We start from the raw sequence: 18,477 nt of genomic DNA, 5'->3' as shown, positions 1-18,477 counted from the left end.
GTTTCCAAAGCGCTCGAACTCGCGTTTCAAATTGTCAGCCGGGTCGATTAGTAACTATCCAGACGTGTCTTTCAAAGGCATCGTAGCATTCATCTTAGTGCCACTAAGGCGCCGTGAAACATCGTAGAGGAGACGGATATCGCCGGTTTTTGCGGCTTTCTCGCCTTCGTCGGCTAGGGAGTCCACCCACGCTCTTTTGTCTCGTCTTCATGAGCGTTCCACTTCCTTCCCGAGAAACGAATAGCGCTGACGGGCTACAACGTTGGCTCCTCGTGTTTCGCTCGTTCTATCGCAACTTTAGCTTTCCTTCGCTCCTCTATCTTCCTCCAGGTATCATTTGTGAATCACTGTTTTCTGCTTTCTGCTTTTTCTCGTCCAAATTATTGTCGCCGGTGCCGATCAAGGCGTTCTTGATAGCGGTCCATTGATCTTCTACGCTTTCACCTTCTGGAATATCCGCAGCACGGTTCTATTGCTCCTCGACGAAGGACCTTTTCACCGCAGCGTCTTCCAGTCGGCGTGTGTTGAACAAGTGCCTGATTTTACCCTCCTGTCGATGAATCCTAGCAATGCGTTGTCGGATCTCGCCGATTAGGAGATGATGGTGGACGCAATGCCGGCGCTACCCTTAATCAGCACATCAAGAAGGCTCCGTGTCCATTTTGGCTGATGCAGATGTGGTCGATTTGATTTTCCGTGACGCCATCACGGGAAGCCAATGTCACTTTGTGCACTGGTCGATGAAGAAAGAGCGATCCCCCAATCACCATGTCATTGTTGCCACTAAACTCTGCAAACAGCTTTTCGTTTTCACTCATTTCTCCGAGACCATGGCATCCCATGACGGGCTCATAGTCCGAGTTGTCGGAACCAACCTTCGCGTTGAAGTCGCCACGCCTATGAGGCTCTACAAAATTAGCTTTCGGAATCTTGTCCACGGCAGCATTCAGTATGACTGTAAAAGCTCTCTTTGTCTTGCAATTCGGCAGCATCGGTAGGCGCGTGACATTGGATCATGGTAAGGTTTCGAACCCGTGTTCATAAACTGGCTAAAATTATCCTCTCATTAATAGGTTCCCATTTCATGAGCGCAACGTGGGCGTGAGCACTGAGCAGGAAACCAACTCCTCGGTGACGAGGAGCGTGTTCACCTCGTAGGCCAGAGTATAGCAGGATTTGACACGACGCCAGACTGTGTTCTCCAAAGTTCGGTCAGCCCTAGGATCTCAAGTTTCATACGGCAGGCTTGTTGTGCCAGTTTACCCTGCTGGGCTAGGGTTAATACATTCCGAGTTCCAATTCTTGTCCGTTGTTTCGCGCTAAAAGCCGTTGTCGTTGAATCAGTTCGAAATCTTTCATTTTCGATTTCTGTAACGGTTTTTTGGGCTTCGAAAACAGTAGGTTGTTGGCCTAAGGTCCCCTATCCACCGTGGTGGGGCTGCCACCTTAGGTATAGCTTTCGCTGAAGGAGCATTTCATACTCAGCCGCTGGAAGCAGAAGGACAACAGTGCCCAGGCTGCACTACCTGCTAAGCACACAACTCTCAGGTGATGTTTTTTGTCATCGCTTGACCCGTGGAAGTATGAGGTAGGAACTTGTGAGGACCAGAGCTATGTTGGACGCTCTCCTTTTCAACTCACCATTTTGTAGCCCAGTTTGCAGCTTTACAAGGAATGATGTAAATGAAAACATCTGTTTGACACTAATAAAAATTCGATCAAGTCCAACTAGATCTTTGAGCATTGGTTTTTTTTTGTCTCATAGTTGGCCCTGTGTGCTAGCGGCTTATCAAGCAAATATTGTTTCAATAAATAAATCTATCTATCTAAAATATGCATGAGATGCGAAGAATTTCAATAACAACACAATAAAATTAATATTAAATGCGGTAGATGATTGTAAAAAAAACTACACCAGCACATTTAAAATGGGCAATACAAGGTTTGCCGGGTCAGCTAGTATATCTATATATAAGGGCTGTTTGCAGTTCAGAAGGAATTTCTCAGCCTATCTTGGGAAATTCCTTGCCTGAATCGCTCAGGAAACCGTTTTTTCTTCGATCGCAGTACGCAGCTGCGAAGAAATCACAGTTCAAATGGCAGACGCCGAAGAAAGTTTCTGCCAGGAATCACTCAAGAAGTTTCTTGAGCGATTCCTTTCGAACTCGAAACTGCGCTATAAAAATGAATTTCCGTCTGTCTGTCTGTCTGTCTGTCTGTCTGTCTGTCTGTCTGTCTGACCGCTATGCATTCGGAAACTACTGAACCGATCGGTGTGAAATTTTGTATGTGGGTATGTTTGAGGCCGGGGAAGGTTCTTAGCTTGGTGTAAGACCTCTCCGGTCTCTGGAACGGGGGGCTCCCATACAGATGACTTCGCGGAGGACGTCCCTATGGAGCTGCATGTCAAAAAACACAGTAGGCAGGCAGTACGACGTTTGACGGGACAGGTAGCGCCGGTAGCGTGAAACAAATACCTAATGGTTGTGTTTGAATCCTGCTGAAACTAAACATCTCGGCAACACCTCAATTGCTTTTGCCACGGATGCTAGCTTTTTTGACTCCGGGTGTCAGCCAAGGGCGTAGCCAGCTTTTCGGCCAGGGGGGGCGAGTACCCTTACACTGAAAACCACTTTGCAGTAACAAGGAGTTTAAATACTTCATCATTTAAAAAAATAAAAGTGAAGTATGAAATATGGGTGATTGAGGAATTCCACCGGAAATTCCTTGACAAATTCTTCAGTAATTTCTTGAGGAATACCTTCAAAAATTCTTGGAGGAATTCATCCGGAAATTTCTGTGAGAATTCCTTCCCAAATTCCTGAAGCAATCTTTCGAAAATATTGAAAAAAAATCCACTAAAAGTCTCATGAGATATCCCTTCTGAAATTCCATAAGGAATTTCTTTAAAAATCTTTCAAAACTTCCTTGAAAAAATATTTCGGAAATTCCTGAAGAAATGCTTTTTGTGATTTTTTATTTCCTAGAGGAACTCATTCGGAAATTCTTTGAAGAATTCCTTTAAAAATGCCTTGATAAGGAAAATTTGTAAATTGTTAAAGGAGTTCGTTTGGAAATTTTTTTGACATATGTCTGAAATGTCTTATGGAATATCTTCAAAAATTTCGTGAGAAATTGTTTGATAAGTTCGTTGAGGATTTTTTTCGGTTTTTTTTATAAATCTTTACGAAATTCCTCAAGGAATTCCAGCGAAAGATCCTTGAGAAGTTTCTTCGGAAATTCCTCAAGAAATTCCTTCAAAAATGTATTGCGGAACTCCTACGAAAACTTGAGAAACTTTTTCAAACATTCCTTCAGAAACACGTTTGGGGATTATGTGAGAAAATCCTAAGGAAATTTTTTGAGGACAACCGTCAAAAATTTTTGGAGGAATTCATTCGGAAATTTTTGGAGGTATTTCAAGGCAAATCCAAAAGTAATTTCTTTGGAAATTCCGGGAGAGATTTCATTGGAAATTTTTAGAGGAATTCCTTCAGAAATTCAGGAGATAATCCTTTGAAAATTCCACGAGAAATTCCTTTGAAAATTCCTGGAAGAATTCCTACGGAAACTCCTGGACAAACTCCTCCAGAAACTCATGAAGGAATTCTTCGGGAAAATCCTGGAGGAATTCCCTCGGAAATTCTTGAAGGAATTCCTTCGAGAATTCGTGGAGGATTTCCTTCGGGAATTCCTGGAGGAATTTCTTCTGAAATTCCTGGAGTAATTCCTTCGGAAATACCTGGAAAAATTCCTTCCTGGAATTTCTGGAGGAATTCCTTCGGAAATTCATGGAGGAATTCCTACAGAAAATCCTTGAGCGATTCCTTCGCAAAAGTCCTGGAGGAATTCCTTCTGAAATTTATGGAGGAACTCCTTCGGAAATTCGTGAAGGAATTCCTGGAGAAATTCTTTCGAAAATTCTTGGTGGAATTCCTTCGGACATTCATGAAAAAATTCCTTCGGAAATTCCGGCAGGAAATCCTTTGAATATTCCAGGTGAAATTCCTTTGAAAATCCCTGGAGGAATTCCACCGGAAATTACTGCAGGAATTCCCTCGGAAATTCCAGGAGGAATTCCTTCGGAAATTGCTGGAAGATTTCCTTCGAAAATTCCTGAAGGATTTCTTTCGGAAATTTATGAAGGAATTCCTTCGGAAATTCCAGGAGGAATTCCTTCGGAAATTGCAGAAGGAATTTCTTCGAAAATTCCTGGAGGATCTCCTTCGGAAATTCCTGGAGGAAACTTCTGAAGAAATTCATCCGGAAATTCATGGAGGAATTTCTCAGGAAATTCCTGGAGGAATTCCTTTGAAAATTCGTGGAGGAATTTCTTCAGAAATTCGTGAATGAATTCTTTCGGAAAATTTCTGGAGCAATTCCTTCGGAAATTCATGGAGGAACTCCTTCGGAAAATGCTTTAGGATTTCCTCCGCAAAATTCTTGGAGGAATTCCTTCGGAAATACATGGAGGAATTCCTTCGGTATTTCCTGGAGGAATTCCTCCGGAAATTCCGCGAGGAATTGAGGAATTTCTTCGAAAATTCGTGGAGGGATTCCGTCGAAAAATTTCTCAAGGAATTCCTTTGGAAATTCATGTAGCAATTCCTTTGGAAAATTCTTTAGAAATTCCTTCGCAAAATTCCTGGAGGAATTCATTCCGAAATTCATGGAGGAATTGCTTCGGACATTCATGGAGGAATTCCTTCGGAAATTCCAGGAGGACATCCTTTAAAAATTCCAAGAGGAATTCCTTTGAAAATTCCTAGATGAATTTCTTCGGAAATTCTTGGAGGAATTCCTCCGGAAATTCCTCGAGGAATTTCTTCGGAAATTCGTAGAGGAATTCCGTCGGAAAATTTCTGGCGGAATACCTTCGGAAATTCATGGAGGGATTTCTTTGGACATTCATGAAGGGATTCCTTCGGAAATTGCAGGAGGAAATCCTTTGAAAATTCCAAGAAGAATTCCCTTGAAAATTTCTGGAAGAATTCCTTCGGAAATTCCTAGAGGAATTGCTCCGGAAATTCCTAGAGTAATTCCTCCAGAAATTTGTGGAGGAATTTTTCCGAAATTTCCTGGAGGCATTTCTCCGGAAGTTCCAGGAGGATTTCCCTCGGAAATTCCTGGAGGAATTGCCACGGAAATTCCTGGAGGAATTCTCTCGGAAATACATGGAAGAATTCATTCGGAAAATCCTGAAGGAATCTCTACGCAATATTCCTGGTGGAATTACATCGGAAATTCATGGCGAAATTCCTTTGGAAATTTCCAAATGAATTTCTCTAGAAATTTCCGACAGAACTTCTCCTGGAATTTCTGAAAGAATTTCCAATGGAATTCCTCCGGGAATTATTAAAGGAATTCCTCCAAGAATTTCCGAAGGAATTCCACCAGGAATTTCCGAAATAATTGCTCCACGAATTTCAGAAGGAATGCATCCAAGCGATTCTGGAGGGATTTCTCCAGGAATTTCCGAAGAAATTCCCCTAAGAATTTCCGAAAGAATTCCTGCAGGAATTTCCAAAGGAATTCCTCCATGAATCTTCAAACGAATTCGTCCAGCCCTGGAATTTCCGAAAGAATTCCTCCAGGAACTTTTGAAGGAATTCCTAACGGAATTTGTAAAGGAATTCCTCCATGAATTTTCGAGGGAATTCCTCTTGAAATTTCCAAAAATAAAATCCGAAAAAAATTCTCCAGGAATTTTCGAAAGAATACCTCCAGTAATTTCCGAAGAAATTATTCCAGCAATTTCCGAAGGAATTCCTCCTAGAATTTCCAAAGCAATTCGTACAGTAATTTCCGAAGGAATTCCTCCAGGAATCATAAAAAGCATTCCTCTAAGAAGTTAAGAATGATTTTTTCCAGGAATGTCCTAAGGAATTCATCCAAGGATTTCTCAGGAATTTCTCTATAGATTTCTGAAAGAATTCCTCCAGAAATTTCCGGAGGTATTCATCCAAGATTTTTTGATGGAACTCCCCAAGGAATTTCCGAAGGAATTCCTCCAGAAATTTCCGAAGGAATTCCTTCAGGAATTTCCGAACGAATTCCTTCAGGAATTTCCGAAGGAATTCTTTCAGGAATTTCCGAAGGAATTCTTCCAGGAATTTGCGAAGGGATTCCTCCAAGAATTTTGGAAGGAATTCCTTCTGGTATTTTTTAAGGAATTCCTCCAGGATTTTTTGAAGGAATTGCTTCAGGAATTTCCGAAGCAATTCCTCCCGTAATTTCCGAAAGAATTCCTCCAGGAATTCCTAAAGACATTACTTCTGGAATTTCCGAATGAATTCCTCCAGGAATCTCCAAAGGAATTCGTCCAGCAATTTCCGAAGGAATTTCTCCCGGAATTTCTGAAAGACTTGCTCCAGAAATTTCCGAAAGTATTCATCCAAGATTTTTTGAAGGACCTGACCAAGGAATTTTCGATGGAATTCCTCCAGTAATTTCCGAACGAAGTCCTTCAGGAATTTCCGATAGAATTTCTGCAGAAATTTCCGAAGGAATTCTTCCAGGATTTTGCGAAGGGATTCCTCCAAAAATTTTGGAAGGAATTCCTCCAGGAATTTCCAATGGAATTCGTCCAGTAATTTCCCATGGAATTCCTTCAGGAATTTCCGAAAGTATATCTCCAAGAATTCCTAAAGGAATTTCTCCTGGAATTTCCGAATGAATTCTTCCGGGAATATCCTAAAGGAATTCCTCCAGGAATTTCTAAAAGAATTCCTCCAGGATTTTTTTGAAGGAATTCCTAATGGAATTTCCGAAAGAATTCCTCCCGGAGTTTCCGAAAGAATTCTTTCAGGATTTTCCGACGGAATGCTTCTAGGAATTTCCGACGGTATTCCTCCAGGAATTTCCAAAAAAAAAATCAAAAAAGAATTTCCGAAAATAATCCTCCAGGAATTTCTGAAGGAATTCCTCCAGGAATTTCCGAAGGAATTCCTCCAGGAATTTCCAAAAGAATTCGTCCAGCAATTTCCGAAGGAATTCCTCCAGTCATTACCGAAGAAATAATTGCAGGAATTTCCGAAGGAATTCCTCCTGGAATTTCCAATGAAATTCGTCCAGCAATTTCCGAAGGAATTCCTCCCGGAATATCCGAAAGAATTCCTCCAGGAGTTCCTAAAGGAATTCCTCCTGGAATTCCAAAGGAATTCGTCCAGCAATTTCCGAAGGAATTCCTCCCGAAATTTCTGAAAGAATTCCTCTAGGAATTGCTGAAAGAATTCCTCCTGGAATTTCCGAAGAAATTCCTCCAGGAGTTCCGCTAGGAATTTCCGATGGAATTCCTGCAAGAATTTCCAAAAAATCCAAAAAGTATTTCCGAAAAAAATTCCTCCACGACTTTCCGAAGGAATTCCTCCGGGAATTTTCAATGACATTCGTCCAGCAATTTCCGAAGGAATTCCTCCAAGAATTTCCAAAAGCATTCCTCCAGGAAGTTTGAAATTATTTTGTCCAGGAATTTCGTAAGGAATTCACCTAAGAATTTCCTCACGAATTTCTTCATGGATTTTTGAAAGAATTCCTCCAGGAATCTCCGAAGATATTCATCCAAGATTTTTTCAAGAAACTGCGCTAGGAATTTCCGAAGTAAATCCTCCAGGAATTTCCGAAGGAATTGCTCCAGGAATTTCCGAAGGAATCCTTCAGGAATTTCCGAAGGAATTTCTTCATGAATTTCCGAAGGAATTCCTTCAGGAATTTCCGATGGAATTCTTCCAGGAATTTGCGAAGGGATTCCTCCAGGAATTTTGGATGGAATTCCTTCAGGAATTTCCAAAGGAATTCCTCCAGGTATTTCCGAAGGAATTTTCGAAGATATTCCTTCAAGAATTTCCGAAGGAATTCCAGCATACATTGAAAAAAAAATACGAGGATGCAGGAAAATTTTATTTTTACTAGTCAAAAACAGCTCTGATCATCTAAATTTTTCGGTTAAGTTAGAATATAGTTGCTCAGTCAGGGGGGGGCCACGGCCCCCCCCTGCCCCCCCCCTGGCTACGCCCTTGGTGTCAGCGCAAAATCGGATTAAGGACGTAGCAATGACGACGAACTGAATGAGTCAGCGTCCTGAAGCTATCCAGGGCTATTGTGATTCAACAATAATTACATGAATACATTTATCTTCTCAGGTAAGTACTTTTCAATCGAAATCATTATTTGCTTCTGTAACGGCCTCAATGTTTTCAGTAGAGTACTACGAGATGACATCTTCAATGCTGTCGGAATCCCAGAACCGAGGTCAGAACAGCATCAAATTTCGCCGTTCCTGTTCGAAGCAGGAAAGCATAGGAGGTATTAGTAAACACGAACCTGAAACCCTACGAAATGAAATGGATTCTTGAGGATCTGACGGATTCAAGTTTGGAGTAACATTGCTGGCCTCCTACTGTTCGAAAACGAATTTAAATCCATAATACATTTTATAGGGGAACTTAGGTATTTTCGGCAGTTTTGTTCTCTTCATCATGCGGGTTTTTTGAAGCCTGTTGAACTCAGAGTTGGTCTCAAATCCTTCCCAACCAAGCTGCGTTATATGCCCAGTTAATCCAGAAATTCCTCACACACTTTGTTAAAAAAAAAACTTTAGGAGTCTATCCAATTGTTCCTTCAATTATTCATCTAGAAATTATTGCAGACATGCATTTCTTCAGATATTTTTTATCCAGCGAATCCAACAGAAATTCTTCCAGTAATTCAAAAAGAAAACTCTCCTGTGATTCCCTAAGGAATTCCTCATGGGGTTTCTTCAGGAATTCACCCGGGAATTCCTTCTGTGAGTTTTTTTTTTCAGGAACAACTTTCGGGATTATTTTAAAAATGACTCCAAGCACTCTTCTTGGGATTACTCCAGAAATACCTTCAGAAGTTGTTCCAGGATTCCTCTGTGAATTCCTTCAGGGATTCGTCTAAAAATTTCTACAGTTATTCGTCCAGGAATTTCTCTATAAAGTCCGCTAGAGATTCCTCTAGAAATTCCTCTAGATATACCTCAAGCAATTCCTCCAGTGATTCCACCAGGGGTTCATCCAGGAACTCCTCCAGGAATTCTTTCAGGGATTTGTCCAAGAATTCCTCCTGGGATTCCTACTGCAAGTTCTCCAGTGATTCTTCAAAAAAATCCTCCAGAAATTTTTCTAGGGATTTCTCTAGAGATTCCTCCAGGAGTTACTTAGAAGATAGCTAAAGGAATTTCTCTAGAGATTTCTTCAGAAACTCTCTCAGGTGTGTCTACAGGAATTCCTTCAGGAGCTCCTCCAGGCATTCCTTCAGGAGTTCCTCTAGGGATTGCTCTTGAAATTTCTTAACGAATTCTTTCAGGAGTTCCTCCAGGAATTCTTTTAGAAACACCTCCAGGCATTCCTATAGGGATTCCTCCAGGGATTGATCCAGGCATTCCTTCAGGATTTAGTTCTAGGACTCCTCCAGGAATACCTTTGAGAATTCCACCAGGAATTCCTGCAGATATTAACTCAGGAATTCCTGCAGAATTTACCGCAGGATTTATGGATTTTATCCAGGCATTTTCTCCAGGATTGCCACCAATTCCTGGAATTACTCCAATAATTGATCCAGGAATTGACCCAGAAAATTCTCCAGGGATTCCTTTTTGAAATTCTTTCAAGTAATTCCTCCAGGAGTTTTTCCAGGGATTGTTCCGGGAATTCTTCCAGGGTTTCCTTGAGGATTTTTTTCAGAAATTTCTCCCCAAGCTATTCTTCCAAGGATTCTTACAGAAATTTCTCGTGGAATTGGTTCAAGGGATCCTTACAGGAATTCCTACAGGGATTCCTCTAATGATTCTTTCAGACATTCTTCCAGGAATTCCTCTTATGATTCTTCCAATAATTCATCCAGATATTCCTCCAATAATTCATCCAGATATTATTCCAATAATTTTTCCTGGAATTCCTCCAGAAATTCCTCTGGAAATTCCTCCAGAAATTCCTCTGGAAATTCCTAATAGAAACTCATCAGGGATTCCTCCAGGAGTTCCTCTGGAGATTTCTCAAGGATTCCTCGAGGAATTCCTCCAGTGATTCCTCCAGGTATTTCTTTAGAGATACCTCATGAAATTCCTGTAGAAATTCCACTAGGGACTCCTCGAGGAATTTCTCTAGAAATTCTTTAAAGCATTCCTCCAGGGATTCTATCTGAAAGTTTTCCAGCGATTCTTAAAGAAAATCTTCTAGAAATTCGTCCAGAAGTTCCTCTGAAGATTTCTCAAGGAATTTCTCTAAATATTCCTGAAGGAATTCGCACAGGCATGTCTCCAGACATTATCCAGAGATTTCTCCAGGAATTGAACACTATAATGAAAGGGTGGCCTATTCTTAAAAAAAAATGAAACCATAGATAAAATTTGTTCGGGTAATTCAAACACAAACTGTGTATTCCTCAGGTAAAAAGCATGTTCTATTATACATACACGACGTTCTATTATATACACAACTGGCATTGCATACCCTTCTTAGAACGATCGGCATGATTTTTTGCACGATTCAATTCGACTTCAGAGTGGCTATGTTTAGATGTATAGAAAGTTGGAAAAATCAAATACATAATTTATTCTAAAAAAAACTGTGACATTACTAAAATATGCATGAGATGCGAATTTCAAAAACAACACATCAAAACAATATTAACTGCGGTAGATAATAGTAAAAAAAACTACACCAACACATTTAAAATGGGCAATACAAGGTTTGCCGGGTCAGCTAGTAAATAAATAAATGAGTCGACAAGGAGCGTCCAACATTGCTTTGGTCCACACCAGTTCCTACCTCATGCTTCCACGGGTCAATCGATAAGAAAGACCACCAGCCAAGAGATGTGTAACTAGTGCAGGTAGTGAGCCTAAGCTTTGGTGTCCTTCTGACTTCAGATAGATTGAAGAGTTACATCCCGAGCGTCTGTTCACTAATGATGTGCGGTTCTAACAGCGTCTGTACTGACATCCAGCGACTGAGTATGAAATGATATATTGCGTTAGCTATACCTAAGGAGACACTTACTTCAGCAGATGTTGGCAGCGCGTGGCTCGTGAACTGCAGAATGCTAGCATGAATGTGACAGACAAGGTGACAGCTATCCAGGAAATACGCTGGCCAAAGCTGGAGTACGGGAATTACGAGTGGTAGATCCCATCGCCAACATTTCATTCAAGTTCAAGTACCAAGTAGCGAGTTATTCGGTGGAAGTCGATAAGCGACCGTGTCTGTGTGTTGAGAATGAGCTTCAACTAGAACCTAATCAATATCTATGCGCTTGCGAACGATATACCCATTGACATGAAGGATGATGTCTATGGAAGCTAGATAGGCCACGTGCTATGCGATTATCAGAAGGCCGGCAGTCATGCCGGTAAGTCGAGCCCCAGCCAGGCGTCCCGAAAAGCTAGAAAGGGTGGGCCTGAACAGGTTATCGGCAGTGCTTCCCAAACTGTGCGCCGCGGCGCCCTGGTGCGCCGCGAACCTTTCCCAGGTGCGCCGCAGGCTTTTGTGTTGTAACGAAACAAAAAGAACAAACTCTTAATTTGTATTGCGGAACACCTTTATTTTTCCTTTGTTTAGTGAAAATAGTGTCACTTCACATCTTTCCCTGCGTCTTCGATTATTCCATAGGATTTCTGGTACATATCCTTTTTAAAAATATCAATTAAAACCAAATTTTTAAATTTTTAAATTTAAATTTTTTAAATTGTTTTTGATCTCTTAAGTTTCTGCTTAGCTTTTGATTTGACTATATTTTCCAAAATTTTGATTTCTAGAACCTTATTTAAATTCTTTTCAGAATAATTACAAAATCTTCGGCACAGCCTAACGCTTAGCGGCATGCAAGTTTGCCGTCTTTAACCTTTTTGAACCGGACTGTTTCATCAATACTGCCGCAACCTCGCTGAAGTCGATCAAGTTTGTTATGCTTAGTTTCTTCACCAGGGTTATATATGGCCACTCCAGCCTCAAGGGGTTGAGTTGAAATTTACAAAAATAAAAAGTTCAATCAAAGCCCTCCTAGCAGCCTCTTTACAATCTCTTCATGTGTCTTAGTTTGCTGAAATTTTCCTAAATAAATAAAAGTGTTTGAATGTGTTGTTTTGCAATTTCCGCAAAAAAATGAAACATGTCTAGTTCTGTGAAGTCATTTAAATTCAATTAGAATTCTTTGATTATTGCAAACGCTTAAGAATTGTTGACTGAATTATTATAAACAGCAGCTTGTTTTATCTGTACATTTGAGTTTTTTTTCTTATTTATAAAGCTTTTATAATACAATCAAAATGATTTTTGAAATCTTACAAATACTTTTTTTCTTTGAGAAATCGATTTAAAAGTAAAGTTAGTTTTCCAAATTTTCTTTAAATACTAAAAAAACATGATATAAGAAGTGTTTTACGATTTTGTCTTTGACATTTCAAAGTTAAAGTTGTTTAAAATAAAATAAAAATCTTTGGTGCGCCGCGACATTTTTGAAAATGTCAAAGGGCGCCGCGATAGTAAAAAGTTTGGGAACCTCTGGGTTATCGAGTCCCGGATTGATCCCTTAGTGTAGACGGAGTTTCGAACTTGGCCTTACCTTACGAGTAGTTATTTCAGAGGCTCCCGGGAAGATCAGGTCTGCTATGCAGCAATTCCTGGACGAGGGAGTTATCCCAGAGGTATGGAAGCGGTAGTGTCTGATTCTATTGCCAAAAGCGGGGAAACCAACCGAAGACTCATCTGCATACAGATCAATATGCTTGATTTACTGTGCAGTAGTAGCATTGGCGAAGACAAAGGGGGGCAAGAGGGGGCACTTGACCCCCCTAACTATAAATTTCTGTTTAAATACGCCAAAAAATGTTTCAGAAAAATTAACAAAATAAATTGAATCAATTTGGCGTCAGCAAATTTCACTAGATACGCCAAAAAATGTTTCAGAAAAATTAATAAAATAGATAGAATCACTTGGGCGTCTGAAAGTTAAACTAGATTTGCCAAAGTATTTTTTTCAACTTAAAGAAAATATTTGATTTTGGGTCGGCTGCATTGGCGAAGACAAAGGGGGGCAAGAGGGGGCACTTGACCCCCCTAACTATAAATTTCTGTTTAAATACGCCAAAAAATGTTTCAGAAAAATTAACAAAATAAATTGAATCAATTTGGCGTCAGCAAATTTCACTAGATACGCCAAAAAATGTTTCAGAAAAATTAACAAAATAAATTGAATCAATTTGGCGTCAGCAAATTTCACTAGATACGCCAAAAAATGTTTCAGAAAAATTAATAAAATAAATTGAATCAATTTGGCGTCAGCAAATTTCACTAGATACGCCAAAAAATGTTTCAGAAAAATTAACAAAATAAATTGAATCAATTTGGCGTCAGCAAATTTCACTAGATACGCCAAAAAATGTTTCAGAAAAATTAACAAAATAAATTGAATCAATTTGGCGTCAGCAAATTTCACTAGATACGCCAAAAAATGTTTCAGAAAAATTAATAAAATAGATAGAATCACTTGGGCGTCTGAAAGTTAAACTAGATTTGCCAAAGTATTTTTTTCAACTTAAAGAAAATATTTGATTTTGGGTCGGCTAGTAGTAGTGACTCTGGATGTAAAGGACGTATTCAATAGCGCCAGTTGGGCGGCTTTTGCCGATGCACTCCTGCGTCCGGGGATATCCGAGTACTTGTACAAGATGTTCCTTCCAGAATCGAGTACTAGTTTACAACTCAGAGGTGGGTCGGAAGTGCTTTCCACAAGCGCACTTCTTAAACTCGGAAGCGAGCAATCACATCAATCTATTCTAACTGGTTGGATGGCCTCATATGTCTTATCAACGAGAAAGGGCACAGACTAGAGTGTGCTGATTACAGAGGGATTACTATTTTAAATTCGTCGTAAAAGATACTGTCGCGTGTCCTCTGAGAAACTGAGACCTCTTGAGGAATCCTTCGTCGACGAACACCAGGCTTGTTTTCGTGAGAGCTGATTCACGACGGATCAAATGTTCAACTTTCGGATGATATTAGACAAAATTTGAAAAGTGTTCACCTCGTTTATGACTTTAGACGGATTGAAGCAGAATGATGCTCTTACAAATTCACTCTTCAATATTACGAAGGAGTGATTAGGAAGTCTGGCGTGCAACGATACGGCGTACATGCTCAGTGGGCAATCGTTGTTTTGAGGAATAAACCCTCGGGTTGCTATTTTCTGTTTGTTATTCCATCCAAAAACAAATATTTCAGAAGTAATTTTATACATACAGATTTTCTAATGACAAGTAGTAACAGGCTATACAAAGGCTCCATAAACTAATCATTTGGCATTTTCACAGGCATCCGATTGTTTACCAGTCTTCGAAGGCATGATTCATGGACAAAATTTTCTACAATTGAGCATTGATCGTTTTCATTTCAATTGAGAAGATAAAATAGTAAATTTTATTCAAGTTAGAACCGATTGCGCTAAAATATACTTTTACCGATTGGGCTGAAATTTTAAAATATAGTATGAAGCATATTATTTCCTTCATACAAGCGTACTTATGTCCTTTAATAAATATTCTGGCCAACCGGGAATCGATCCCAAATATCTACAACTGCAAGTAGGTTGTTACTCATAGCAACAATAGCGGAGTACTAGATTTTCAGTTTGCAGTAGAGTGCAAGGTAACATTATATGAAGGTATCATATTTTTTTTTGTCTAGTACTTCACGGACCCCGAAATTTCGCACTAATGCATGGGAGTCGAACGACTTAATTGGGACTTTGGTCTTGCTATATAGCTGCACGTTTATCGCATCGGCTGTATGGGCCCTTGCTTAGCATGCGACGGCCCACAACTGAACAACGAAAGTGAATGGATATTCACAGCCGAACACAGTTTACTGAAGCGAGCTCAAACCTGATTCAAACAAGCAGCTGATTATCTTTCATCTTATGATAAATGACTGATTTTACTGTTTTACAATACGGCATAACTTTTTATTGAGATTGAAAATCTGGCTGTCCAAAGTTGAGATTTCTTGCAAAAAAGAACAGCAACGCTAAGAAGATAGATGTGCTTCCTCTTAGCCAAATTGGGATCTTGCATACTGTAGAGGTGACAGGGAACAGAATTTTAATGCTCCAACGGGGAGTTAGAATGTTCTCAAATTTTGCAAAAGATTAATCGCCTTGAATAGAAAGTAACACACCCTTCTAAATTTTGCAAAATATTCTGACCAGTGACCGACCAGTATAAAAAGAATAGAACTTTATCCAGGAGGCATATTCTGTTCCTGTAGCTCATCGGATCATCACTAGTTTTTAAAAAATGGCATCTCAGGTTAGATTTTTTTGGCGAAAAGTATCTTATTTTTAATTTTTAACTTTTATTTTCTCGATTTTTTTCAGATAATTGTTTTCGCTGCTTTGCTCGCTGTTGTTAGCGCCGGATTTTCTCATCAATCTGTTAGTCAGCGTGTACCATCATCCTACTATACTGGTGGGCATTACGCCGTGGAAGAACCCTACATCCATAATGATGACACAATCAAGCACCAGCATGAAGCCCGTCGTTTGGATATGACCCATGGCCAATACAGACTAGTTGATCCGGATGGAAAGCTACGCCTGATCAACTACCATGCAGATCACCGTGCGCACTCTACTGATCGGCCGCGACCAAGGGTTTTTGTACCCACCCTTCGTTCGTACGATAGACCAGTCCACGCTTCAAACCTCCACACAGTTGCAGTGGAAACCCCTACCATTCTTCATAGCCAAAATTTGAAACCGCTAGGAGCTCGACTTATGAAATCTCACAGCTTTCCAAAGAACGGAGGATCCTCGAACAGTGTGCCAGTTTCTTATTCCAGTATTTCCCAGGTGCTACCGGTTGGAAGCTACGGACAGAAGGAGCTTCGTACAACGAGTCACGCCAGTCAACATCCATACTGAAATGTTAAACGAACGAAAAATTTAACTGTTGCGCATCCTTCCGAGCATTTGTAAAATAAACTAATGTATATAAGATAGCTTGTTATTGTATTTGCTACTTGGTCAAGATTGAGAATATTTCTTTCCTTGTTTGAGGATCACAGATATAGGAAATGTCACGGCATTTCAAAGGAAAAGGCCAAAAATGTCTTCAGTTCCACTATTTTCAGTACAAATTACCGTCCGGCATTTGGACATTCTGGTGTTCGCAAGTGTCATTGACCGTCGATATCGCTCTCCAATCAGTGCCGTGTCGTGTTCTACTGAAGTCATCCTTCGAACAGATTGCACTAAGATGAAACAAACTACTACCCGCCTCAGTGAAGAGATGTAAAGATGGCGTTTCCAACAAAGCGGCATATGTACTATAGAAAAAAAAGACATACAAAGCACCCATTGATACAATCTGTTCTAGTATCTGCAAGCCACTAAAACATTACCATCTGCTGGATTTTCAGGACACTCAGGCATATCCGGGAACGAAGCAACAGGTCAAGCCGCTGAAAGGGGCCGAGCTGCCCCATTACTAGATGAATATGTACCGGCCGACGATGTTATCAAGTGGATCTCTCAAAAAATGTACGAGAAATTTCAACAAATTTGGAATGATCATCAACCGATTTTTCTTCAAAAAATCCACAAAGCTTTTGAACAGTGGACAGGTCGTCAAGACCGTCAAGAGCAGAAAGTCTTAACACGTTGCAGAATTGGATGAACATACCAAACTCACCCAGAAGCACCTACTTGACTGACATCAATCCAAAACGTGTGAAGTTTGTCTAGTTGAACTATTTGTCGAACACTTAAGTTAGTCTTCAACGTTACATTTCAATCGCACTCTCCAAAAAATCCCAAAAGGATTGCTCTTTCAAGGATTTCTCAAGAAATGTTTTAGGTACCGTAAACCGGGGTCAAATTGATCTCCGGGTTGAAATTGATCAGTCGTTTATCAAGTAGATAAAGCATGCTTTGAATAGTTTCTTTACAAATAGCATTAAGTATCACATTTCAACAACACGATACTTAAAAGGAAACGATTAAAAATATGCTTTTTCTAACGGAAAAACGTCTGATCAATTTCGACCCGAAGATCAATTTGACCCCGGTTTACGGTATTCCTTTTGAGATCCCTACCCTTTCAAAATCTTCCACGGATTCCACACAAATTTCCTTCAGAGACTTCTCTCGGGATTTCATCAATTGTTTGGCATTTATCCCGGAATTCCGTCAGCTATTTCCTTTGGATTCCTTTAGGAATTCTTGGATTCTAGGATTCTATCAAGGATTTCTCCCGGGATTTCTGTAGGGATTTTTTCGGGATTCCTTTCAGGTTTTTCACGAATTATTCCAGAAATTCCATCAGGGATTCATCCCGGCATTCTTTCATTAATTCTTCCCGGGATTCCTTCAGGGATATTCGCAGGCATCCCTTCAACAATTCGTTCAGGATTGATGAGACATTGATATCTCACAGAATTTCTTCGTTGATTTTTTTCCGGTTTAGGGAATCCTCTCAAGATTCATTCAGGAGATCTTTCTGGATTCTTTCCAGGATTTCTTAAGAGATTTCTTCCGACAATCCTTTATAAATTTCTGCTGGGACTCCTTTTGAGATTTCTCCCGGGATTTCCTCCGACATTCTTTAAGGAAATCCTCCCAGTATTCATTAAAGAATTTCTTTGGGAGTTCCTCCAGGATTTTTTCCCAATCATTCCTATAGAGATTCCATCAGGGATTCCTCTCTGGATTTCTTCAGAGATTTCTCCCAGGATTTTTTCATTGATTTCTCTCAAAATTCTTTCAGGACCCGCCAATGAACTCCATAGACTCGTAGAGGGAGGGCATTCCCTCAAGGATTCACATCAGAATTCTCTTAGGGATTTCTCATGGAATTCTCTCACAGATAATTTTTGAGATTGCACCAGGGATACCTCCAAGATTATCCCACAGTTTTTCTTGGGAATCCTTTAGGATTTTCTCTCAGGATTCCCACATTAGTTCGACTTGGGAATCTCCCAGTGATTCTTTCATTGATTTTTTCGGAGATTTCTCCTCTCTTTCAGAAATCTCTTCTTGAATTTTGTCGGGATTTCTCCAAAATATTCAAAGGAATTTCTATTGGGATTCTTTCTGGGATTATTCAACGATTTTTTAAGAGTTTCTTCAGGGATTTCTCCCAAGTTTCTTTAATTGATTCCTCCTAGGCTTCTGTTATTGATTTTTCCCGGTATCCCTTTAGAGATTCCTCTTTCAAGGATTTCTCTAGAAATGTTTTAGGTATTCCTTTTATGGTCCCTACCCTTTCGAGGTCTTTCACGGATTCCACCCAAATTTCTTTCAGAGAATCCTCTCAGGTTTCCTTCAACTGTTTCCCCGGAACTTTTTCAGCGATTGTGTTTGGTATTTTTCCTGGAATTCCGTCAGCTGTTTCTTTTAAGAGTCCATTCTTGATTAGATTTTTTTTTCAGCAATTTCTCCGGGATTCTTTCAAGGATTCCT

The 18,477-nt window shown here is 40.0% G+C and overlaps 2 protein-coding genes across 6 annotated transcripts in view; one reads left to right on the top strand and one right to left on the bottom strand.

Moving 5' to 3' along the window:
- Positions 1-16,004, top strand: part of LOC134287879 (uncharacterized) — a 45,849-nt gene extending 29,845 nt beyond the window's left edge. The window contains exons 1-2 of one of the 2 annotated variants that reach the window (XM_062851014.1): positions 15,154-15,325; positions 15,394-16,004. In XM_062851014.1, coding sequence (XP_062706998.1) covers positions 15,314-15,325; positions 15,394-15,939 — 558 coding nt within the window. In that variant the 5' untranslated portion in view covers positions 15,154-15,313 and the 3' untranslated portion in view covers positions 15,940-16,004. Of the gene's footprint in view, positions 1-15,153; positions 15,326-15,393 lie in introns of those variants that run through there. The other variant, XR_009997613.1, reaches the window with a different exon arrangement.
- Positions 1-18,477, bottom strand: part of LOC134287874 (dynein regulatory complex subunit 3-like) — a 34,833-nt gene that overhangs the window by 8,463 nt on the left and 7,893 nt on the right. The gene's annotated exons all lie outside the window — the stretch shown is intronic.

This window comes from Aedes albopictus, chromosome 2, assembly GCF_035046485.1.
Source record: "Aedes albopictus strain Foshan chromosome 2, AalbF5, whole genome shotgun sequence".
NCBI classification, from domain to species: Eukaryota; Metazoa; Arthropoda; class Insecta; order Diptera; family Culicidae; genus Aedes; species Aedes albopictus.
The sequence above is the reverse complement of the archived record's forward strand: the minus strand, read 5'-3'. Positions and strand labels throughout refer to the sequence as shown.